At 47.4% G+C, this 21,979-nt stretch overlaps 11 protein-coding genes across 11 annotated transcripts; 6 read left to right on the forward strand and 5 right to left on the reverse strand.

The window, feature by feature from the left end:
- Nucleotides 1–206: 206 nt before the first annotated feature.
- On the reverse strand, nucleotides 207–1,825 carry F4812DRAFT_457706 (FAD/NAD(P)-binding domain-containing protein; the record flags this gene model as incomplete). The annotated part of the gene is made up of 5 exons (XM_047937217.1): nucleotides 207–487; nucleotides 546–1,016; nucleotides 1,099–1,392; nucleotides 1,499–1,533; nucleotides 1,662–1,825. The coding sequence occupies 5 exons, from the start codon at nucleotides 1,823–1,825 to the stop codon at nucleotides 207–209; spliced, it is 1,245 nt and encodes a 414-aa protein (XP_047791478.1).
- A 1,630-nt stretch (nucleotides 1,826–3,455) lies between these two features.
- Nucleotides 3,456–5,129, forward strand: F4812DRAFT_457707 (HET-domain-containing protein; the record flags this gene model as incomplete). The annotated part of the gene is made up of 1 exon (XM_047937218.1): nucleotides 3,456–5,129. One exon carries the CDS (start codon nucleotides 3,456–3,458, stop codon nucleotides 5,127–5,129), a length of 1,674 nt encoding a protein of 557 aa, XP_047791479.1.
- A 245-nt stretch (nucleotides 5,130–5,374) lies between these two features.
- Nucleotides 5,375–6,282, forward strand: F4812DRAFT_457708 (uncharacterized protein; the record flags this gene model as incomplete). Its single annotated transcript, XM_047937219.1, has 2 exons — nucleotides 5,375–5,742; nucleotides 5,793–6,282. The coding sequence occupies 2 exons, from the start codon at nucleotides 5,375–5,377 to the stop codon at nucleotides 6,280–6,282; spliced, it is 858 nt and encodes a 285-aa protein (XP_047791480.1).
- Nucleotides 6,283–6,908: 626 nt separating this feature from the next.
- F4812DRAFT_422209 (uncharacterized protein) lies at nucleotides 6,909–7,324 on the forward strand. The gene has a single exon (XM_047933637.1). The coding sequence runs from the start codon at nucleotides 7,062–7,064 to the stop codon at nucleotides 7,299–7,301; it is 240 nt and encodes a 79-aa protein (XP_047791481.1). The 5' UTR covers nucleotides 6,909–7,061; the 3' UTR covers nucleotides 7,302–7,324.
- Nucleotides 7,325–8,290: 966 nt separating this feature from the next.
- Nucleotides 8,291–9,416, reverse strand: F4812DRAFT_457710 (uncharacterized protein; the record flags this gene model as incomplete). The annotated part of the gene is made up of 2 exons (XM_047937220.1): nucleotides 8,291–9,006; nucleotides 9,344–9,416. 2 exons carry the CDS (start codon nucleotides 9,414–9,416, stop codon nucleotides 8,291–8,293), a joined length of 789 nt encoding a protein of 262 aa, XP_047791482.1.
- A 1,130-nt stretch (nucleotides 9,417–10,546) lies between these two features.
- F4812DRAFT_320842 (pyridoxal-phosphate dependent enzyme family) lies at nucleotides 10,547–12,182 on the forward strand. The gene has a single exon (XM_047931451.1). The coding sequence runs from the start codon at nucleotides 10,631–10,633 to the stop codon at nucleotides 11,783–11,785; it is 1,155 nt and encodes a 384-aa protein (XP_047791483.1). The 5' UTR covers nucleotides 10,547–10,630; the 3' UTR covers nucleotides 11,786–12,182.
- Nucleotides 12,168–12,617, reverse strand: F4812DRAFT_457712 (mitochondrial large subunit ribosomal protein-domain-containing protein; the record flags this gene model as incomplete). The annotated part of the gene is made up of 2 exons (XM_047937221.1): nucleotides 12,168–12,218; nucleotides 12,279–12,617. The coding sequence occupies 2 exons, from the start codon at nucleotides 12,615–12,617 to the stop codon at nucleotides 12,168–12,170; spliced, it is 390 nt and encodes a 129-aa protein (XP_047791484.1).
- A 345-nt stretch (nucleotides 12,618–12,962) lies between these two features.
- Nucleotides 12,963–15,072, forward strand: F4812DRAFT_422212 (putative eukaryotic translation initiation factor 3 subunit 6). The gene is made up of 2 exons (XM_047933638.1): nucleotides 12,963–13,650; nucleotides 13,722–15,072. The coding sequence occupies exons 1-2, from the start codon at nucleotides 13,273–13,275 to the stop codon at nucleotides 14,634–14,636; spliced, it is 1,293 nt and encodes a 430-aa protein (XP_047791485.1). The 5' UTR covers nucleotides 12,963–13,272; the 3' UTR covers nucleotides 14,637–15,072.
- Nucleotides 15,073–15,165: 93 nt separating this feature from the next.
- On the forward strand, nucleotides 15,166–17,955 carry F4812DRAFT_422213 (ADP-ribosylglycohydrolase). The gene has a single exon (XM_047933639.1). The coding sequence runs from the start codon at nucleotides 15,381–15,383 to the stop codon at nucleotides 17,757–17,759; it is 2,379 nt and encodes a 792-aa protein (XP_047791486.1). The 5' UTR covers nucleotides 15,166–15,380; the 3' UTR covers nucleotides 17,760–17,955.
- A 605-nt stretch (nucleotides 17,956–18,560) lies between these two features.
- Nucleotides 18,561–20,344, reverse strand: F4812DRAFT_320864 (UDP-galactose transporter). The gene is made up of 4 exons (XM_047931452.1): nucleotides 19,946–20,344; nucleotides 19,792–19,882; nucleotides 19,334–19,702; nucleotides 18,561–19,272 (listed from the first exon to the last, which is right to left on the reverse strand). The coding sequence occupies exons 1-4, from the start codon at nucleotides 20,216–20,218 to the stop codon at nucleotides 18,836–18,838; spliced, it is 1,170 nt and encodes a 389-aa protein (XP_047791487.1). The 5' UTR covers nucleotides 20,219–20,344; the 3' UTR covers nucleotides 18,561–18,835.
- A 493-nt stretch (nucleotides 20,345–20,837) lies between these two features.
- F4812DRAFT_422216 (uncharacterized protein) lies at nucleotides 20,838–21,971 on the reverse strand. Its single transcript, XM_047933640.1, has one exon. It carries the CDS (start codon nucleotides 21,925–21,927, stop codon nucleotides 21,163–21,165), a length of 765 nt encoding a protein of 254 aa, XP_047791488.1. The 5' UTR covers nucleotides 21,928–21,971; the 3' UTR covers nucleotides 20,838–21,162.
- Between the last annotated feature and the right edge of the window lie 8 nt (nucleotides 21,972–21,979).

Here is a 21,979-nt window from a genome sequence, read left to right on the forward strand (position 1 = left end):
GCGACCTTGACGAAAGCGGACTTAACTGACTCCACACCGCCCGGGCCGTCCCGAAACTCTCGCTAAAAATAGCCTAGGTGATGGGTAAGGCTTGGAAGAAGAAGAATAATAAATCACGGACCCTCCCCATTTAATCGGTTTTATTTACCGCGAAGAAGAAATTGGCTACCAGGCTTGCCATGAGCCATGAGGGACTTCCACTCTTGTCAAGGGAGGACATCTTCAAGGATAATGGTCTCGTCTGGGACTTCTACAGCGTGTTTTCCCCATACCACAGGTGGCTTTGCATCTATTGTCTCCCCGGAGATCCCAGTGGCTTGCTGACCTCTAGAAGCTCTGACAGCCTGTACGCCTCGGCTCAGCATCTCCTCCTGGTAGGGGCCGAGCAGAGACTTGATCTCGTCGGTGTTGTTCGATTTTATCTGCGCGATGGCCTTTCCAAGGTTCAGCGCGTCACGGAGAGCGTGCACACCTCCTTCACCGCGGACTTGGGATTGGAATTAGTAATTAATCTAAGCGGCTCAGCATCGCGATATGAAACTCACATGGGCTCATTGGGTGAGCTGCATCGCCAAGAAGGGTTATCCTGCCGACCGGCAGGTTCTCGATCTGCGCGTCGCGAAATACCATCGGCTGCGGTTTAAGCTCATCCAAGGTTGTTGACCTGATGACCTCGGAGAACCTAGGATCAAGATTGCTGGTTAAATTCATAACGTAATTGTATAGCTCTTCCCGCGAAGCGGATTTACTCCAGTGGTCCTCGTTAGCAATCATCGGATCTTTCTCCTGTGTAAACCAGTAGTATCGCCCGGACTTTCCATCCGCACTCACGTGGTTCAAGCCTACAAACACGGAGTACTCTCTGGGAGTCGTTCCTATTACGACGTAGGAGCTGTGGGCGATAGAGAGCTGGCGCTCAAACACTTCTCCAGTAACCGTCGTTTCGCCAACAACTATACAGCTTGGTATGGCTTGGAGAGTTTGAGTATTCGGGACGCCAAGAAGACTTTCGCGCACTATCCATCTCGTGTAGGTCAGATTAGTCTTAGGTCTTTAGACCAAAAGGATAAAGCGAATTTTGCGGGGAATGCCACACACCGAAGCTGTTTATTCCGTCTGCCCCTACGAGGATATCGCCAGTAGCTGTAGTTCCGTCTTCGAAGTGAAGTTGGATCTCATCCTCTTTCTGCTCAACTTTTGTAGGCCTCTTTCCCCATTGTATTGGGATATTGGTTGAGAGCAAATTTCTAAAGCGAGGCCTATTCGCCCTTATAATGGGCCACTCAGGAGTAGAGTTTACCGCTAAGTGTTTTCCAGGAAAATGAAAGGCAAGCTGCGCTTCAAGTTTCAGCGGGGCCAAATGACTTACGCTTTCCTTCAATGGCGGCAAGTCTGTTTGTTTAGATGAATATTAGAGATTAGTAAATTCAAGTCCTAGAGACACTATATTGAGATTCCTTATATCAAATGAAGAGAACCAGGGTTACCATATGCTAACCTTCTGGGACTGATGAAAGGAAGTCGTCGAGGATCCTAAACACCTAATTAGTATAACTCGAGCTAGAATGAAAGTAATCCGCTTCAGATGCTTTATAGACATAGGTTGGACCTCATCATCCCCTCACGATTTGCCCAAAAGGGGTGGGTAAGTTAGAGCTCACGTGTGTATCCCGATAGCCCATCCTAAGAATCTGGAGTGTGCGCTGGTATCTCGCTCAAAGATTTCAAAGGGAACACCCTGCTTCCGCAAGCATTGGGCTAATGTAAGTCCACCGAGACCAGCTCCAACAATCAGAACACGAGGTTTCCTGGTTTGGCTAGCCATTTTTGAAAGACTTTCTGTTAAGTGACGATGTGCGAAACGATGTGTGTCTTAGGTGGATTGACCGGCTTACGATTTCTATACCTATATCAGGTAGATGAGTAGCTTAGATCGGTTAATGTATGAGCTATAGGTGCATTTATACTCTTGCCAGATTGGCTCGGCGCCATGTCGCGAGCCGAGCAGGTATTTGCGAGTACCTACCTACCTACCTAAGGTACCTGTTAATGTTGTAGCAAATACAAGGCGAAACGCGAGACCGACAATTCCCAATCTAGAAAGTTCCACGGTATTAAGTTTGTTTAATCGTATATATGGGACTTGTGTATGCTGGTGAGACGTCCACCTTGCTACCTACCTAGATGTGAAATATCTTGGAGGCTTTGCCCACGTAGAGTGTTTATTCAACTATTCCCCACCCATAGCTCCGCATTGGCGTATATTCAACGGGAAGTAAGGATATGTTGGTTGCAATAACTTAGGCTACTTGATCACATCGGCGTCGGGTTAAACTAAGGAGCCGCGATGCTCTCCATACCGAAGTCTATTGCTCGAAACTAATGTGGAAACCGTTGGGGACTTTTGGACTGACTTATGATTGGCTAGGACTTGTCAATTTCGTGATGGTCTGATTCACCAATCGCCTAACGTTGAATCGGAGATGAGTTTTGGCGTATTCGTATTTCTATCATCTTCAAAGACAGTCAGGCTCGAGAATTAATGGCCGGGTCTTGGCATCCTCAGATATTCAATTCTGCCAAACAACAAGTACCATTAAAATAAATAAAAACTCCGTATATAATCATTGCTTTTTCCAATTTTTACGATTTATTTTTGTGGTTATTTCCGTGTTAGAGATGGTATCGTTTATTCTCGAGCCTGACGGAAAGAATAGGACGTCTATCAAGGGTATGGGACACTAGGACGTATTGGGTGATAGACCGACTAGGATAGCAGTATAAGGAACACCTCGAAGGTGCTTTGAGGTGCAAGCGTTAAAGGGGATTGGCTTATCGGCGTTCGGAGGGCTGCTAAAAACTTCAAGACTGCTCCGTCAGGCACTCCGGACCTCCTAGATGGGTCTCATAGGATCCTTACCTCGGCATCCGTCAAACCCTTTCTTCCCGGCTTTCCCGGAGTGGAGATTTTCGGTGGACTAACAACATCTGCCTAGGCATCCGCGGCGTAATATCAAATCTACAATGAGCTTCTACTACATAGGTTAGGTAGGTAGTTTAGAAATATCTGGTGATGCTACTTCCATGTTGATCATTCCTCTCCGGAGAATTAATTGATAGTAAATACACTTCGACGTGTTATCCCCTTAGTATGACCCCTATTTTGATTTTTTCATCAAGGCAGTGAAATGAATTCAGCAACTCATCACCACCTTCAACAAGCCACTTGGCTTGGCACATGTAAGCACAGTGCATATCATTGTTCATACCCTATCTCTTCACGGTATTGTACGCCAGCCAACTTGTCAGCACACGTCCGCCATGTTTCAGCTCCAGGAGCAGCGAGACTCAAGCTGTATTCTTTTATCGCCAGTCCCCAGAAAAAGCTCACGTTCAAAAAATAGATCGAAGTTCTACCTCTAGCTACAGCCCAACCAAGTCAGCCTGAATTGAGAATGTGGCTTATCAACACTCAGACTTGTCGGTTGGAGTTAGTCGACGAGCCAGAAGAATACACGTATGCAATATTATCGCATACCTGGGAGGATGAGGAGGTCTCCTTCCAAGAATTCCAAGCCCCCGAGCAGCCTCACGGGAAAAGGGGGTTCAGAAAGATCATGCGCACGTGCGAACTGGCGTCTGCTCGCGGCTTGCGACACGCTTGGGTAGATAGCTGTTGCATAGACAAGTCTAGCAGTGCGGAGTTATCCGAGGCCATCAATTCCATGTTTAGATGGTATACGAACGCCGCCGTTTGCTTTGTATTTCTGTCCGACCTCCCATCCGGCTCGTCGTTTGAAGAGCATTTCCCACGCTGTAGATGGTTGACTCGGGGCTGGACCCTCCAAGAGGTGGTTGCCCCTAGGGCAGCGGAGTTCTACGACGCCAAGTGGGAGTTCAGGGGTCGCAAACCGGAATTGAATTCCTTCCTGGCCGAAGTCACCAGAATCGACTATGAAGTCTTATGTGATAGTCAAGCGATGTTCGAAGTTCCCGTAGCAAGACGCATGTCTTGGGCGTCAATGAGGCAGACAACCAGGGTTGAAGATACGGCCTATTGTTTGCTGGGCATATTCGGCGTCAGCATGCCAATGATATACGGCGAAGGCCATAAGGCGTTTATGAGACTACAAGAGGAAATTGCAAAAGAGAGCAGCGACTTGTCGTTATTTGCGTGGACAGATCTGCCAGGCCCCGAAAGCTGGATTCAGCAAAGTTATCGAGGCATCTTCGCCAGGTCTCCCAGGGAGTTTTCCTACGCTTATAATATAAAGCGAAGAGTTAAAGATGCTATCGTTGATACAGAGTTCGCCATTACCAATAAGGGCCTTCGAATCGAGACTGCCCTCATTAGTATTCCCGAGGCCACTGAGGACCTTGTCTGGGATTTAGGCGTTTCCGAAAGGGATGACTGGCCTAAGGATAGGGCTGATGGATGGCTAGGCGTATATTTGACCAAGACTGCTAACGGCTACGTTCGCTCGAAATCGCACTCTCTCTTCAAGGCAGAACCGCAAATGAGACATTACCGCGGCGATAATACTCTTGTATATATTCGCAAAGATCTTCGTCCCTCCGAGTCAGAAACGGTCGAAAATCGATTTCGGGGCGCGATCTGTGCGGACTTCTCAAGAGCCCCTTGTCAGATTGTCGCAGTTTCTCCTAAACAACTCTGGGACCATAATCGGAATCTGTTCTTACGGCAAGGGCAAGGAATCAATGCCTACCTCTTACTGAGGCTTGGCGATGTTGGAAATAATAATTCGGGTGCACAGTTCATCGTCGCGTTATCCACCATGGATGAGCCCATCTGTCATATATTTTCCGACCAACACCCACTCTTTGTTCAAGCATGTCACTTCATGGACACTGCGAGAGAAATCACGTACTATGTTTCCGCAGACTACCTTAGGATGCAATTTCTACCTAGGAGAGGGCCGACGCAGTCCTCGCCTGCACTCTGTAGCGTCAGACAGCCACACTCAAATTCGGTACTCCATTTTCAAGCTGAACTCAAGCCACACGTCCTCGAGAATCAGTTCTGTTACAACTTGGAGCTGGTCTTGGCTCAGACTGTACTTGATAACCCCCTGACTGCCAGAGGCATTAGCAGTATGAATTTATGTTAATCACGTGACCATTCACATACCAGCTCATCATTACTTATTTCAGGAGACTTTGCCCCGTCATCAGGCTCGTCGTTCTATTTTTAATTCCTCAGACTGAAAATTATTATAAAGAGTGACTCACTAGAAATTGTGATGAAGTAAGAGTTGAACCACTTCCCTATAATCTCTCTTTGAGACTGTTCACACGATCGCGACTTTATTCAAGCAGCCCTATCAAGATCGCGAAACCCCTCTTCTCTTGAATTATGACCCAAGTTGAGCATGGACCTTGGCCTACACCAAGCACTCTACCACCAGCATTAACTTCCACTCTCAAACCCACACCTCAGCCCGACTCGCTGTTTCTGACAGCGTTGGCCCCAGAAATACGTCTGATGATTTATGAATACGTCTTCGGATCCACGGACCTTCATATTCTCATCCACAACCAAAAGCTAGTCACCGTGCCTTGTGCCCATGACCCCGCTACGGGCTCTGATGGCCACGAACACTGTATCGACCTACCGTTCGATCGACCACCCGGCATGGACTGGCCCGCAGGCTCTTCTATAGCGAAATTATCGCCTACTAATAAGCGCCGCGGCCGTGCCATACTATCTGTTTGCTCCGCCATGTATGCACCCAAGGCCCTGTTCGTATTCACAGAAGGCTAACAGTAGATAGATATTTAGAAGCGGTTGATATCCTTTACAGGAGGCACACTTTCCGTTTCAACGGTATATTTTCATTTATCGTATTTCCTCGGGCGATAATTCCTCACCACGCCAACATGTTACACCATGTTCGATTGACCTTGGCTCTCTTCGTCCACGATGACATGATAAGTCTATATTTCAACAACGCCTTTAGCAGGAGTTGGCCAGGCTGGGATCAGGAATACGCGTCCGGCGACACGCCGTGGCAATGTACCTGGAACACGATGGGAGAGTTGAAGTCGCTGCACACTTTGGTCGTAACACTTATTGCACAGTCTAACACCCCGCCGAACAACTTAACTTGGCATCAGTCATTGCCCTCCGATTTTGAGATTCCACTTTTCGAGCCGATGAAACAGGTTTGTTGTCCTGATTTCTTACTTAGGATCAACTGGCCACATACAGGGATCCTCCAGGATGAGTATCCATTTCGAGTTGAACATATTGAAAACGAGTAGTTCAAGAGGTTACACCTTCCAAATAAAGCACGACGGAAGACAGGCTTAAAGAGTTACAATTCTTAGGTACCATAGTCGGCATTTATGCAAAGATACCACAGTCACAATCAATATTTATACCAATGGGGCACTTTGTTGGATAAGGATACTGCTTAGCAATTCAGCTATAGACTAAAGTATGTGTGTGCAACGCAGCGAGCTAATACTGCTTCCTGCCGCGCGAGCTCTAACTCCTGAGCTCCCAAATAAATAAAAAATAACCAAGACTCAATAAGGAGAAATGACCACCCCTTAACTCCGGACAGCAGATGAATCTGATGGACCATATTATTTCCGACTTTTATGATGATGGTGGTGACGGTGACGATAACCAAGATGTTTACCCCCTACGGCGCCCATCGTCTTACTCGCCGTTAGATGATCTCATAGATCGATCTGACTTCAGATTAAGGTGGTAGGCATCTGCCAGCCTAGAACCATTGTCCATCATAGTATTGATTCATCTGGTTGCCTTGGTTATTGCCAGGCGCTTGGTACTGGTTGGCATATGGATTCCCGCTGGGGTTCCGGTAGGCATCGGCTTCATGTGCGACGCCATATGATGTATAACCACTTCCAACCGCGACTCGCAGCGGTCCTCCCGCCGTGGGGACCTCCATAATTCTTGGTCCAGCGCGTTGACGTTGGGAAGTTGGCGGCTCAACCGTAACTACCCTGGGCTCTTCAGGGATAGGCGATTGGGTCCGCATGGCCGGCCGCGGGCGCGGAGTTTGTCTGCCATGAGAGCTTTCGTAGTCGCTCTCGTAACCGCTCCCGCGCTGGCTTCGGCTCTGGCGGCTGTACTGGCTTCCCTGGGGGCTACTATCGCGGCTACCATAATGACTGCTCTTATGGCTGCTGTGGTGGCTGCTGTGGTGACTTCTGCGATCATCGTCATAATAGCTTACATCGTTATTCTCATAACGACTTCCACTGGCTCTACTGGAACCCTCTGGGGAACGGCCTCGGGACTTCGATGACTTCGAATGGGCACCTTTGCGCTTGATTTCTACTTCGCTTCGGTCGATGGCCGACGGGAGATGTAGCCACCTTCCCATTTGTCTTTTTTGGAGGCATCGTACTTGGGTTTCTTACTACTTTTGCCGTGGGAAGCTAAATGCTTTTTGTTAGCACCAAAGCCTAGAACTCTCCAAGATAGTTGGCGGATGGTATGGGAACTTACACATATTTGTTGATTGGATATGACAGGTAATAGGATGATATGATCTGGTCTGATATTGTAGAGATGAGCCTGGTTGAGAGGAGTATGGTGCAGAAACAAGCAGAGAGAGAAGGCTTACCGCCATGCTATAAATACTAAAGGGCCGTATAGGAGAACAACTGTAGAGTCACATACTATTACAATTCGAATCGCTGAATACGTAGTGTAGCTCATGATTTACTCCTAGGGTTATGGTAACTTGTTTCTCAGGGGCATGTATTCGACAGGACAAAGCAGAAGTAGACCTGTAAATCTGAATTTCATATGTAACCAACTATTATTAACTCTACGGCATGTGTAAGAAACCAAGGGAAGTACAGAATCACATTACCAAACTCTCTGCTATAGTATCTAAATATCCACTTATTTATTTTGCGTAATAGGCATGTTTGGTGCTTGGATGTGGATATTATAGTGACAAGAATTTTCCAGAGTAAAAGAACAGGTCTTTGAAGAGGGAATTAGATAGCTAAAGTTAAAACGAGACAATTCACAAACTATATCTCTAATGAAATATAATTCAACCTGGTTAATATGTATTTGGTTGAATATATTGAGAATTATACTAAGTTATGGAGTACCTTTTTTCGTTTTGACTTTCTTCTTTTCTTTTTTTCTTTTTTGGTATGGCCCGAGCCATTGAAGGCGTTAACAGATATTTAAATCTTGACAAGTTAATCACAAGCGGAAAAATGATGAAGAACTAATCCCTAAAACTGTGCGCAAGAATAAACCCCGAGAATTCACTCAGTGGCGGCGGTGATGACGATTGTGGTGGTGGCTCCCATGGTGCTTGTGGTCCTTGTTGTCAGCGTACTGAAGATATTGCCTCCCATAAGGGTCAGGTGCGCCCCAAGACAGTCCCCCACCATACCCGTCTGCCTGGTGGTGCGCTGCTTGGTTAGGGTCATTGTCGCTTGCTTGTCCTTGATTAGTACCTGCCGGCGGTCTATGAGATGCAAATGGGTTCATGCTGGGTGGGTAAAAGTTGCCTGCTTGGTGCGCAACCCCGTTCGTCGTATATCCAGTTGCTTCTCTTACGCGTACCGATCTACCCCCGGATACTGGTTGGACAAAAATACGGTTTCCAGGCTGAGCAGTAAATTCAGGCTTATCGTCCATCTGCACAGACTGCGAATCAGTAGGTGGCTCTTTGGATGCGGTTCGTTTAGTTGGGGTTGCTGGGGCTGGAGGCAGTGATTTAGCTGGGGCAACCGGCGTGGCAGGGTTGACTGGTTCTTGCTGCGAATCGCCCACGTCTCCAGAGTCTCCATAATGATCGTAATAGTGGCTTGCTGCATAGGAATGATCTTGTGATCTTGATGGTCTCGCACCACTGCCGTATCCATGCTGGTAAACAACGTGCGGACGGTCCCGGTATACTCCGTGGCGCTCCAGGAACATGTCTCCCCAATCTTTGTCCTGGGAAGATCTCTTGGACTTTTTGCCGTGGCTATGGGACGCTATACAGTGATTATTAGTATAGAGGCTTCAGGCTTCCTAGCATATATGTTTATATTAGGGCATACGCATTTTGGGTGGTAGGATTTGCTTTGTGCTCTAAGCTAGCTGGCTTGAAAAGTGAGGTTAGGGTTCTAAGAAAGTCGATGGTCAAGGTTAGTTGAGGGTTCGGAGTGAGTTGAGATAGGTTCAAAGATAATAAAGACAGAGGAAGGTCAGGAAGACTCGGAGCATGTATATGTATTGAAGAGCTTGCTCAAAAGCACCCAACTGTTCAGTTACGTATGGTCACTATCAAAGGCATCGAATGTGTCATATAACCTACAACTCGGAGCTTACTGCGTTCTGCTTCATGGTGCCCTGCCTTCTTAACATAGGGACAGTCATATAAGTCATTCAGTTTAAACACCATCGCTGGATAGTTACCATGGCATGGTTTCTTTGGCATCATTTGGCGTGTTTGAAGAAACATGCTTTTGACGTTGACAGGTTTGAATTGTTACCAATGAGATGGATTATTTGACAATATCCCACGTACAAGTATAATGTGTAAGTCGTAGGCATTGACTACGAAGTTACTACGTAAGTTGGTGTCTTTCAGATGATACCACGAGGCATGTGATATTACCCAAAAGTCAAGCAGCCACACATCATATCCTGGATGATTCGGTACCAGGGAGGTAGACAGTTTTATTTTCCTACTCGATTTATATCTGGACAAGGATAACTACCAGATCGTAGGCTTGCATGACGGGAGCATCCATTATCCCTACACTAGCCCCTTTCTTTAAATTCGTGAAACTACATTCCATGATTCCAATACTACAATTATCGCTAGTTTTCTACTCGTATACTCCTACGACCAACCTTTGGGCTAGTCCACTCCTTGAAACCAAACCACGCTCCCCTGGGTAATAGACAAGAGCCAGTAGTATTTCAATTTGAAGTCGTTGGATAAACTTCTTCAACTAATTAAACCATTCTTCCCTTGTTTTGAGTTGGCAGTTCATTTCAAGGCTATTCTAACCAACTCAATTCTATTATACTTATTCTACTAATTCTCCATTGTCGTGTCGGACTGGTTCCTAATTGGACCGGTATTGAAGAATATTGCCCCTGAGAAAAGGGGTAAGCTTTATGGGCTGGCGGTTCAAAAAATCAATTAATCATTAACAATATTTAACAGTCAGGTAAAATTGATTTAATGCCCATTTATTTGAGGTAAAAATACAACTATGAACCTATAATTACTCTGCAAGATATATACATATATGCGCCCATGCGACGACGGATATGTTATGTTTGGCCGGAGTGACGATGTGGTTATTCGGACGGAAGAACAGTGGCGAGTATGTTATCCCCACTAATACGACATCCGACAATGTATTGCCGGTGTTCCGCATATCTAGGAGGGCTAGAGGGCCGCGTGGGAATCCGACGTCGGCGTGGGTCCATCTAGTTCTATGAAATAACCGAATTGTTGTTACCTCATTAGAAAACCAAGCGAAGGTGTAAAAGTGAGAATAAAAGAGACCTATTGTCTCGAATTTTTAAATATGTAAGACTTGCGTCGTTATTGTAGGAATCAGAGATCAGGAAAAAAAAAATTATATTTGGAAGTTCATCATGTCGCCGTTCGTTCATCTAAATCCATCGGCGCACGAATGGGTATACGACCCCGCCGGCGCGCAGAGCGCAAGCCAAGAGGGAATAATCCACGCTTTCCACAAGGCGTTGCCAGACTACAACGAGACGCGCCTGCATTCTCTGCCGGACCTAGCGGCGGAACTGGGGCTCGGAGCCGTGCTATTGAAGGACGAATCCAACCGATTCGGCCTGCCAGCGTTCAAGATCCTAGGCGCGTCGTGGGCCGTATACCGCGCGGTGGGATCGCACCTGGGGCTCTCGGTATCGGACGGGAGCACGCCCCTCGCGGACGTGGGCGCCAAGGCCCGCGAAGCCGGGGTCCGGGTGGTGACGCTCACGGAGGGGAATTGCGGGCGGGCCGTGTCGCGGATGGCCGCGAAGATCATGGGGATCCCCACCAGGGTGTTCGTGCCGAAGTACATGGACGAGCAGACCCGGAACAAGATCCGGAGCGAGGGCGCCGAGGTTGTCGAGGTGGACGGGTTTTACGACGACGTGGTACCCGTAGCGCGGCGGGACGCCGAGTCTAACGACAAAGCGATTTTAATTCTGGATGCCAGCGTGGAAGGATTCGACGTCGTCCCGGAGTACTTTGTTCAGGGGTACAGCACGATGCTTGCGGAGTCCGATCGTCAGGTTCTGGAGTTGACGGGCGGGAAGCCGGCTACTCATGCGATTGTACCTGTTGGCGCTGGATCCATAGGGGAGGCCGTTGCGGCACACTTCAAAAGCGCTTCTTGGAGGAAGAAATTCGGCTCGGCAAAGGTCATTTCTGTCGAACCCACAACTGCGGCTTGCCTTCTGGAGTCGCTCAAAGTAGGCAAGAGTGTTACGGTTCAGACGGGAGACACTATTATGTGCGGGATGAACTGTGGCACGCTATCTACCACTGCATGGCCGGTACTCAGAGACGGCGTAGACGCGAGCATCGTGGTAACGGACCTGGAGGCACATAATGCAGTGCAGGAACTGAAAGCCCGTGACATACTTGCCGGACCTTGCGGTGCTGCCACTTTAGCTGCGCTTAGGAGAGCGTGTACGGATGCGAAGCAGGATCTGGGGCTCAGTAATACTTCTATCGTGGTGCTATATTGTACCGAAGGGCCCAGAGAGTATTCAGTACCGAAAAATTAAGGAAATGTGAGGAGATGGGGACTAAGTTGACTTGAATTTTATTTAAATTTATATATCCACGGTATATCTTAGGTTAGGTAGTTCCCATCTGATAGCACGCGTGGTGTTTTTGTTTTTTTTGTACATATATATACATCTGCAGGTAGAAGTTGACTTTTCGGAATTCTATATAACCAATATCCCAAGATAGGGGCAGTCTTAACTTGACCTATCGCTTTTGAGACAGACGTGTGTCTGCTTGTCTGCTTCCTTTCCCTGCTTGTATATTCATACAGGCCCCTTCATCACTACCTCATCCTAATTTCTTCGGATATGACCGTACGAGTAGGGAGATGGGCATCATTGCTGCTCTGGAAATTTAATTGCCACTCGCTCGGGTCCCTCAGAAGCCCATGGTATGAAGGAAATTGAAAACCTGCAACTTCTTATGTCCCTAGTAAGAAGACCTGTTAGTATAAAATGAGATGATGGACTCGATATCATCCAAACTCACCCTTATGACTATTTGCCTAGTGACATTATTGACAGATATTTCATTATCATTAAGCTGCAATGCATCCTTTATGTCCTGCTTCAAAGCCATTAAATTTCCTTCTCCGCCCTTCACCAACGTGAGCCTTAGGTTTCCACCCCGCTTCTCCTTGTGATATACGCCCAGATTGTTGAGGCTATTCCTAGCGACAAAGTATGGCAATTGCGCCTTCTTATTAGGTTCCTCCTTTTTTGTTTGTGCATTAAAGGAGGCAGGTTCTGCTGGTTCAGAGGGAATGGATTCGGAGGGAATGGATTCGGAAGAAATCGCTGATTCGTCAGATGAAGTTGGAACCGACATCGAGAGACATCGTGTACGAATGGGTAAGGCGAACCGTGTCGAAGACGTTAATAAGAAGGTAGAAGGGGCGGCAAGCCGCCGTAGAGGTCTAGCCAATAACATGACTTTGTAGCGTAGTTGAGGGAAGTGCCTTGCAAGCTTGTACAGAAAATTGTAACCAGCTGAAGTCAAGTCGTGGATCGCAAAAAGCACTTGAACTTTGAACTTTTTTTAGTGATATCAGTGATTGCAACGATCTAGGACCGTGTAAGATGAAGGAGACACTGTACCTATTAGCAGACCTGGCAGCATGGCATGGGGAGCTTCGGTTAAATTTCGGAGAGTGCTAGGTACAAAGCTATGCGTACCACTTTTTCTGCAGCTTGTTGTTAATGTGCTCTATTATCGATAATGGTACTGGAGCGTGTCCCACAACCTAACAATTAGCCCTCGTCAAACCAACCCAACCACATGCGGTCCCGGGCAATTCAGGGAATAACTTTACTGCCCCTCCAAACAATTTTATCAGCCTTCAATCTTTCGGGGTTGAATATTTCGCACTCAGCACCACCACCAACTACGAAAACCGTCGCGCGACAACGGTTTTTTTTTTGTTTTGTTTTTTTCGTCCTTAACATTTCAATATAATAATAGGTCGATATTACAAGCAGTCAATATGGCTGAATACGATCTCCTACCCAAGCTTATTGGGCACCTCGACCGTCATCTTGTGTTTCCCCTCCTCGAGTTCGCAGCTGGTCAACTCCCTGAAGACGCCGACGATGCTGCAGTCCTCGCTATCACCAAGGCCAAATATGAACTTCTTAAAACCACCAATATGACCGATTTCGTCGGAAATTTGAAGGCAGAACTCGAAGGTCTGGACCAACCACCGGCAGAGTTTAACGATAAGCGACAGAAAGTTATCTCGCGCCTGGAACAATTTGAGGAGAGCACCAGCAAGCTTGTTGATTTGCTGGGCCGCGAAGATGTTGTTGGGAATCTGCGCAGCGACAAGGTTGCTAACCTTGAGTTCTTGAAAAACGATCACGATGTATGCATCACTATCCCCACCGCCCCCCTTGCTTTAATATCAATTCCTACCCCGGTTCTAATTCCTATTAGGTCACCATCGAGATGGTCAACGCGCTCTATGACTTTGGTAACTTCCAGTACAGCTGTGGCAACTACGCTGCCGCCGCCGACCTCTTATACCAGTTCCGTGTTCTTTCTACCGATAATGACAAGGTTGCTGCTGCAACTTGGGGAAAGTTTGCATCCGAAATTCTGACCACGAACTGGGAAGGTAGCGTGGAGGAACTAAACAAGGTTAAGGAGAACATCGACACGAAGCTCTTTAACAACCCCTTAGCCCAATTGAGCCAACGTACCTGGCTTATCCACTGGGCATTGTTCCCTCTTTTCAACGACGACCACACTCGTGACACGATCCTGGATCTTTTCTTCAGCCCCGCTTACATCAACACCATCCAGACCAGCTGCCCTTGGATTCTTCGTTACCTCACCGCCGCCGTTATCACAGGCCGCAGTCGAGCAAGGAACTCTGGCCAGTACCAGAAGCAGCTGAAGGATATCATTCGTATCGTTAAGCAAGAGGCCTATGAGTACAGCGATCCTGTGACCGACTTTGTGCGAGCGCTTTACATCGATTTCGATTTCGAGGAAGCGCAACGGCAGCTTTCGCTTGCTGAGGAGATCCTCCGGTCTGACTTCTTCCTTTTCTCGACCGCCGATGTCTTTGTCGACGCTGCACGACATCTTATCTCGGAGAGCTACTGCAAGATTCACGCTCGTATCGATATCAAGGACTTGAGTGCCCGTCTCGGTCTCGGCGAGGATGAGGGCGAGAAGTGGATCGTGAACCTGATCCGCGATACCAGAGTCGATGCCAAGATTGACTATAAGGAGGGCACCGTCGTTATGAATCACCCGCCGAGCTCTGTTTATCAGCAAGTCATCGAGCGAACTAAGGGGGGCTTCTTCCGCACGCAGGTACTCAATGCAGCCGTCGCAAGATAGCGTATTGTGTGAGACATGATGATTACCAATGGATACCCATTAAAATTAGACATGATAATGCGCGTGCATGGACCAAAGGCGAGAGCGAGAAGAGCAAAAGGATCCATGGGGCTTATATCGACGGGCATGCATCAACGGCGTTTTGGGGGTTTCTGGTACAGCTAAGTGCACTTGGCGGTAGATCTGTTAAGGTAGCATGGATTTACACAAAATAGTTGTTTTTATTCGAATTCCCTTCCCAGTCGCTCACCGTATCAGATGTGATGTGCTGAAGCTTGGAGACTTCCAATTACATAGCACGTAAGGTACCTAGGTAGGTAGGTAATGTACCTGACGACGTCATTTGTATACCACAGTCAATAACTACTTCCGCTTAACCAGTTTAAACTTCGGCTTAAAACGAATCTCAAATCGATATTAGGTATGATATATCACGTCGTTACTTCCACAATAGCTGGATAGATGCCTAACTCGTGTAACGAGAGCACGGGACCTCGGGGGTAAACGAGGTAGTATTTTACTGGGTACCTATATACTATAGGCATCTACGCGTTAAGCTACGCGGTAAACCTAAACTGCACGTACCTGCCCTGATTTCATATTTAAGTTATCTCTTTTCTTTCCTCCTTTTTCTTCTTACTTAATCTCTCCTTCAAATTTCCTTCCCCTCTTCCTTACTCCTCTTCTGCTTCATTTCTCCTTCTACTCACTCCTCTCTTCCATTTTCTTAACAAGTTAATAACAATGGAGGAGCAAAAAGAAGAAAAACCCAAAATGGAGGATGAGACCAAGCAGTCTCTTCCACCAGACTACCTTGAAAGAGTATACGCTGGCGTTCTTGGCAAGCTGATCGGTGTATACATGGGTCGACCGTTCGAAGGATGGACACATGAGCGTATCCTCGCTGAGCTGGGACATGTCCGATATTATGTCAACGAGAAACTCAAGGTACCCCTTGTTGTCACAGACGATGACATATCTGGCACTTTTACATTCGTACGGGCGCTAGAGGAACATTACCCTCCTAAGCACAACTGTACTCCAGAACAGGAGAACCACGGCGAAAGCGAAGACAAGATGGATATAACAGAATCCCCAGAAATTCCAAGAACCTCTGAAACTGCAGATACTGCAAGTATTCGAGGTACTCCAGGTACTCCAGGTACTCCAGGCACTCCGGGAACCTCTGGCACTCCGGAGCTCGCGCAGGAAGACCTTATTACCGCTGAACAGATCGGCAATACATGGCTTAACAATATCATCAAAAACCGGACAGTCTTCTGGTGGGGTGGCAACGGTGTGTCGACCGAGCACACGGCCTTTCTGAATCTACGAAAGGGAATCAAAGCACCGCACAGCGGATCGATACAGACGAATGGCCGTACCATTGCTGAGCAGATTGGCGCTCAGATATTCATCGATGGCTTTGCCATGACAGCGCCGGGAAATCCAGCCTTAGCTGCTAAACTCGCAAGAGCGGCGGCCTCAGTAAGCCATGACGGAGAGGCTGTGTACGCAGCGCAGCTATGGGCTGCTATGGAAGCGGAAGCATTCGTATCTAAGAACGTGGATCATCTACTAGACACCGGACTTAGCTTTATACCTTCGGACTCGCTCATAGCCGCACTAATTCGAGACGTACGTGAGTGGTGCCAGGATGATGAGGATTGGGTGTACACCCGGCAAAGGATCGAGAAAAAATACGGATACGACAAATTCCCGGGGTCATGCCATGTGGTGCCCAATCATGGCATTATGATCATGTCGTTGGTATATGGAGGAAGCAACTTTGCCGAAGCCATGCATATCGTGAACACGTCTGGCTGGGATACGGATTGCAACTCTGGCAACATCGGATGCTTGGTCGCTATTATGCATGGCCTAGCGGCCATAGAATACAAACCTGGCGAAGAAAATAGTTACGATTGGAGAGGTCCAATATTTGACCGCGCTTTGATCTCAAGCGCTGATGGTGGCTACTCCATCAACAATGCCGCAAATATCGCATACGACATTGTGAACATGGGCCGTAAGCTCGTAGGACAAGATGCTCTCACGTCCCCGAAACAGGGTGCACAGTTCCACTTCAGCTTACCAGGGAGCGTCCAAGGTTTCGCGAGTTTCGCCAGGGATGGCTTTAGCTGGTCGGAATCAACTGTTGATCAAGGAGTTTTCGAGGGTGAGTCGGGTTTAAAAATCAGCAGGAATATTTACGGGACATCCGGGACATATGTCATGACAGCTACTTTCATATCACCAACTATTGACCAAGTGGATGGATACGAGCTGGCGGCCTCGCCTTTATTATACCCGGGGCAAGTCATTAGCGCATCCGTGCAGCGTGCTACTACACTCACAAATAAGAATATGTTAACGGCGAAATTAGTGCTGAAAGCATATACGCATAAGGATGAGCTTGAAACTTTGGAGGGCGAGGAATGTAGTTACTTGAATGGGCCTATGGTCCTGCGGTGGAGAGTTCCGATAAGCTTGGGCTGCCGACCAGTTCAAGCTGTGGGCCTTTGGGTCAAATGTTACCAGGACGTATTGGTAGACTATCTTCGGTGGGATGGTGCTCCGGCTCTGGTCCTTGAACCAGGAAATTCCCGAGACGGCCCGCGAACCTTCTACAAGAGATCCTTCGTCAATGGCGCTGATACATTCGACATTTCTAGCGGTACATTCTTGGTAGCTCAGGATGAAGGCGAAGGTATTGTAACCTACGGCACGCGTGAGTGGACAGATTATAGGGCTACATTCAGAGACTTCACTGTGAACCTTGGAGAGCCAGCCGGTGTTGCTGTGCGAGTACGAGGGCTGAACAGATACTACGCGCTGTTCTTTTATAAAGGCAACGCCGACACTGGGAATGTTAGGAATCGGATTGCCCTGGTGAAAGCTCGAGACGGAGAGCACATTGAACTAACCAGTACGGAATTCGATTGGAAGCGCGATGTATCCTACAGCGTAACTATGAAGGCGTCAGGCGACCAGCTGTATGCCCGGATCGGCAAAACCGAACTATCAGCACGCGACGACGAGTACTCTGGCGGCGGGATAGGTATGGTGGTAACTGACGGCTCGATATCAATAAGAAGTGTCAAGATCGGCCCATTAGTATAGCCTATCAGGCAGAGAGGATAATAAGGCGTACGTTTGACGAAGGGTTTGGTGGTACGGATAACACCAGTTTAAGAAAAAAAAAAAATCTACGGCTACTAAGGCATAGGGTAGGAGGGAACATCAGATTGTATTTTGATTTCTAGGATACCACGGAGTGAGCAAAGAAAGAGATGATTTAGAGGTAGTCAATAAGAGAGTCATTTGTGTCGTAACTTGAATACGTTAAACATATCCATGACTCGGGGTACCCCGAGAATGCCCACAACAGAAACACCAAGACCTAGCATCTGAACGGGTTGACAAGTATGTGATTGATAGGTAGGCAATAGAGCCAATAGTTTAGTTGGTGTATTACGACTGCTCAGATTGACAGACCAGCGCGTACAGTCGTACGCATATGTAGGTGTATGTGACATGCTAATCTTCCTCCCTCCTGCTTTCTCTCTCTCTCTCCCTTCCCTCTTCCCCCCCATCTGCCCTTTTCACCCTTTCCCTGTATGACCGGCTCGAACAAAACAAGATGCATTGCAGTTTTTTTCTACCCAGTCATCGAGATCTAGATGGATCGCGAATTAGGTATACGCAATATCCCCCCTTTCATCTCACATCTCGACGTGAACAATGCCTATCCCCCCATTTGCGAGAAAAAAAAAATAAAATAAACGTGACGTAGCAACGAAAAAGGTTTGTGGGATGGGGAGGAAGGAAGATCAAGGGGTTGTTCATTACTATTTTTGCGCCGCCCAAAAAATTAACATGATGATTGATGATCAAATGACTTTGCCTCTTCGTATCCGTAGAGCTCCGTTTGCTCATTATAAGTTAAAAAAAGTCTATACCAGAAATTCATCGGCCTATCCGCATGGCACCACCGAGTCGAAGAGGATGGGGGGATGGGGATGGGATAGATATTATACAGTCACGTCGGCCGACACGGGGCGCGCGATATTAGTTCGGTGCTTGGCCGTCTCGCAGTGGTCTGCCGCCCCGTTCAGAATTGTACTGGCTCGAAGTGGCCATGCTGTCGGTACCAGGGACCTCCGCCACGAAGCTCGCGGAAAGTGTTACACTTTCACCTATGAGTTGGCGTCGCGGTTGCTCTGGGAGCTTGCGCTCATGGTGGGCTGCGTAGTCGGCAGCGAGTTCTTGGCCACCTGTGACTGTCGCACCTTAGCCCAGGTGTACACGATACCGCTGACGAAACCGATGAAAATGGCGGAAACGCTGCCAACGGTGACGGGCGCAGAGAAGAAGATAAGACCACTGATGGCGATTGGGAGCTTGTTGAGAGCTCCAACCATGGAGTAAGTGGTGGAAGACGTAACTCGGATGCACCACGCAGAGCAGTACGAGATGAAAATAGCAGCCATGCCGGAGTAGATCATGCCAATGAAAAGAGCATTTCGGGACTCGGGGGGGAAGTTCCTGGCCAAGTTGTCGCTGGACCAGTCCTCGGCGATAAGAGAGCAAACGATCAAAACGGGAATGGTGAGCAAGTTGTTGTAGAACATAGCTGTCTATAGTTAGCATATCATTCAAACGCAAGGAAAGTGGGCGGCGCATCGGAAACTTACTATCCCAGTCCTTGAAGTTCATGTTCTTAATGAACTTGCGCATGCTCAGAAGGTAGGAGGCGGTGCAGAAAACGTTCAGACCCATCCAAGCGTATCCAGCATTCAAGGTCGCAAGAGCCTCAGCCGCACCAGGAGCTTGACTAGCACTATGCGTATCCGCCCACGCCGCAACAACGGAACTCAGGACCATAAGACCGAACGACAGAAGGGCCAAGGGAGTGACGTTGCCTCCGAACCATAGGACCTCTCCATACGCAATGACAATAGTGGTCAAGTTCTTGAAGATGGTGTAGACGGGAACGGACAGGAACTGTAGCGACTTGGTGCCCGTGTAGATCATACCGACGAGGAGAAGGGAGACGGGGAACCCTAAGGCGGTGTTAGATTATGCAGACAGGGGGGTGTCAAGGCAGCGACGAAAAAAATTAACAACAACAAAAAAAGGAATCAACACGTACATCGCTTTCCCTTGTTTACCTCGAACGGCGCGAGGTTCTTGATTAAACCCAATTGCTTGCAGACCTGGATGGTTACTATACACACGATGGACTAGAGGACTATGGTTAGAGAGAATCGAAAGTCTTATATATCGTGGATGTGGTCGTGTAGTACCTGGATTGCAAGGTAGAAGAAGTTCAAGTTCCATTCGGATCCGGACACGACGTATTTGTTAACGATGGTCATGCTAATGGAGGAGAGACAGTAGGCCAGAATAGATATAACCGGGTTGTTCTCGATCTTTGCGAGCTGCGAAGAGAGGTTCTGATGGGAAGCGGCGCGCGCAGGACGGGCCGGGATGAAGGGATCCTTCTCTCCGCCATAAGGGCTTCGCAAACCCGAGTCGGGCATGCGAATGGTGTAGTCTTCATTCTTCTTGTCGGACATGCTTGCGATATAATTATGGCTGGCTGTACGGCCTCTTTGTTTCTTTTTCTTTGGGAATCCGAACGTGCGATAGGAACAGAAGTCTAGAGGGGAGATGTCGATTCTGTTGTCTGCTTGGTGTTTGTTGGGCGGTTGTTCGACAAGTCAAAGGAAGGAAAGATATCGGAGGACTAAAACTAAAATCAGGGGAAAAGAAAAAGAAAGTGTTGGTTATCTGTCAAACGGCGCTGCGCCCGGAAACTGTGGGGCCCGATTAACGCGTACTAGATTGCGACAAGTACCTAGGTATCTGTACTAGATCTAAGGGTCCAATTGAAATCCCACAGGAGCTGTGTCTGTCCCTTTAAGACGTATCTTTTTATTTAATTTCACTTTTTTTTTCAAACATACTTCAATGCTTAGAAGTCCGAGTATAAAATTGACGCATAAAAAAAGAATTCTTACAAAAACTGCGGCGTCCAAGATGAGGCTTGTGCGCTACATAATTCTACATGGATCTTACATGAAGTTCGATCTTAGCATCTGTAGGATGGTTACGTAAGCTATAGCTATCAATGAGTTTTACTAGACAAGGCCCACTACAGGTAGAAAACGTTTGCAATACAACACCGTTTACTACCAGCAAATATCCATTAGGTATATAATTAAAATGAGAAAATAAAAGTAACATCGCAGTTTATATCGTAGTAAGAACAAATCATGGCCAATGAAGAAAAAGCCAACAAGGAAACCTGGGGAAATCCCAACCCATATGGAACCGCAGCATCGTCAACAATCATCATAAGAATAGATCATTCGCATCCCCATAAGCAAGTAGCAAAACGCATCCGAGCCCTCATTGCCAATGAATATCATCGAAAAGAAAAATCGTCGTCAATCGAATGGGATAATGTAAGGCCCGAAGTATGACAGAGAAGTCTGAAATATCATTGAATTGGCGTATATCAGACCTCATCGTCAAAGACGTAGGCATTGCGAAGCGAGATTTGATGTTTATCCTTTGGATAACCCTTTGCGCGCCAATTGTCGATACCCTTTTGAATCCTGGGCAATCTGTTCACTGTTGCCCAATAATGGATACGGTAGATGAACTGTCGACACATTCTAGCTCCTTCTAACGTATCAAGGCTGAATGCGCGAATGGGCTTGATGTGGTAACAAGCATTCGAATTTCCCTCTCCAATACTAATGCTCTCCGTCGTTTTCTCCTCTCTCCACATAACAGATATCCTAGCATACCAAGGCATCGTGCATACAACAAAGATCATATCTTGATCTTCGAGTATCCCCCACGTCATATCCAAAGCGATACGACCATCCATGATAGCTTGGTTCTCCGCTCCGAGAACCTGACCCGTGAAGCTTTTCGCTTCAATAAACAGGTAAGGACACATGAGGAAGGATCTGTTCATACATCTAAATGTAGCCTCTATTATGTTGAGATCTGGGGACATTTCGTTAGCAGTACTAATAAAATGATGTTCGAAGGCATAATCGGGTGCTGGTGTAGACGCCTTCCAATCAGTCTGGACCGTGTTGATCTTGGGCACAAAGTGCTCTCGAAAAGCTTGGTTACAGCTGTGAATTATCTGTTTGGCTTCAACATAGGTAGGTAGTAGGGTTTGTAGATGCTTGAGTAGTTGAGGCAGTAGGGGTTGTAGACGTTTGAGTTGTTGGAGGGATTTGAACGGGTAGGATTCTGTTGTCATCGAACTCAAGATCTAGAATACGCATAAGATCCTTGCTGTATTCGTTTTCAGC

Source organism: Daldinia caldariorum (assembly GCF_022478825.1).
Source record: "Daldinia caldariorum strain CBS 122874 unplaced genomic scaffold F4812scaffold_5, whole genome shotgun sequence".
NCBI lineage: Eukaryota > Fungi > Ascomycota > Sordariomycetes > Xylariales > Hypoxylaceae > Daldinia > Daldinia caldariorum.

What these genes read in the sequence shown, in the direction of transcription:
- F4812DRAFT_422209 (XM_047933637.1), top strand. Translation starts at nt 7,062, where the DNA reads ATGAGAGCTTTCGTAGTCGCTCTCGTAACCGCTCCCGCGCTGGCTTCG.
- F4812DRAFT_320842 (XM_047931451.1), top strand. Translation starts at nt 10,631, where the DNA reads ATGTCGCCGTTCGTTCATCTAAATCCATCGGCGCACGAATGGGTATAC.
- F4812DRAFT_422212 (XM_047933638.1), top strand. Translation starts at nt 13,273, where the DNA reads ATGGCTGAATACGATCTCCTACCCAAGCTTATTGGGCACCTCGACCGT. An exon ending in TCTTGAAAAACGATCACGAT is followed by an intron (nt 13,651 to 13,721) that starts GTATGCATCACT and finishes AATTCCTATTAG; the next exon opens with GTCACCATCGAGATGGTCAA.
- F4812DRAFT_422213 (XM_047933639.1), top strand. Translation starts at nt 15,381, where the DNA reads ATGGAGGAGCAAAAAGAAGAAAAACCCAAAATGGAGGATGAGACCAAG.
- F4812DRAFT_320864 (XM_047931452.1), bottom strand. Translation starts at nt 20,218, where the DNA reads ATGTCCGACAAGAAGAATGAAGACTACACCATTCGCATGCCCGACTCG. An exon ending in GGTAAACAAGGGAAAGCGAT is followed by an intron (nt 19,703 to 19,791) that starts GTACGTGTTGAT and finishes ACACCGCCTTAG; the next exon opens with GGTTCCCCGTCTCCCTTCTC. An exon ending in GAACTTCAAGGACTGGGATA is followed by an intron (nt 19,273 to 19,333) that starts GTAAGTTTCCGA and finishes AACTATAGACAG; the next exon opens with CTATGTTCTACAACAACTTG.
- F4812DRAFT_422216 (XM_047933640.1), bottom strand. Translation starts at nt 21,927, where the DNA reads ATGACAACAGAATCCTACCCGTTCAAATCCCTCCAACAACTCAAACGT.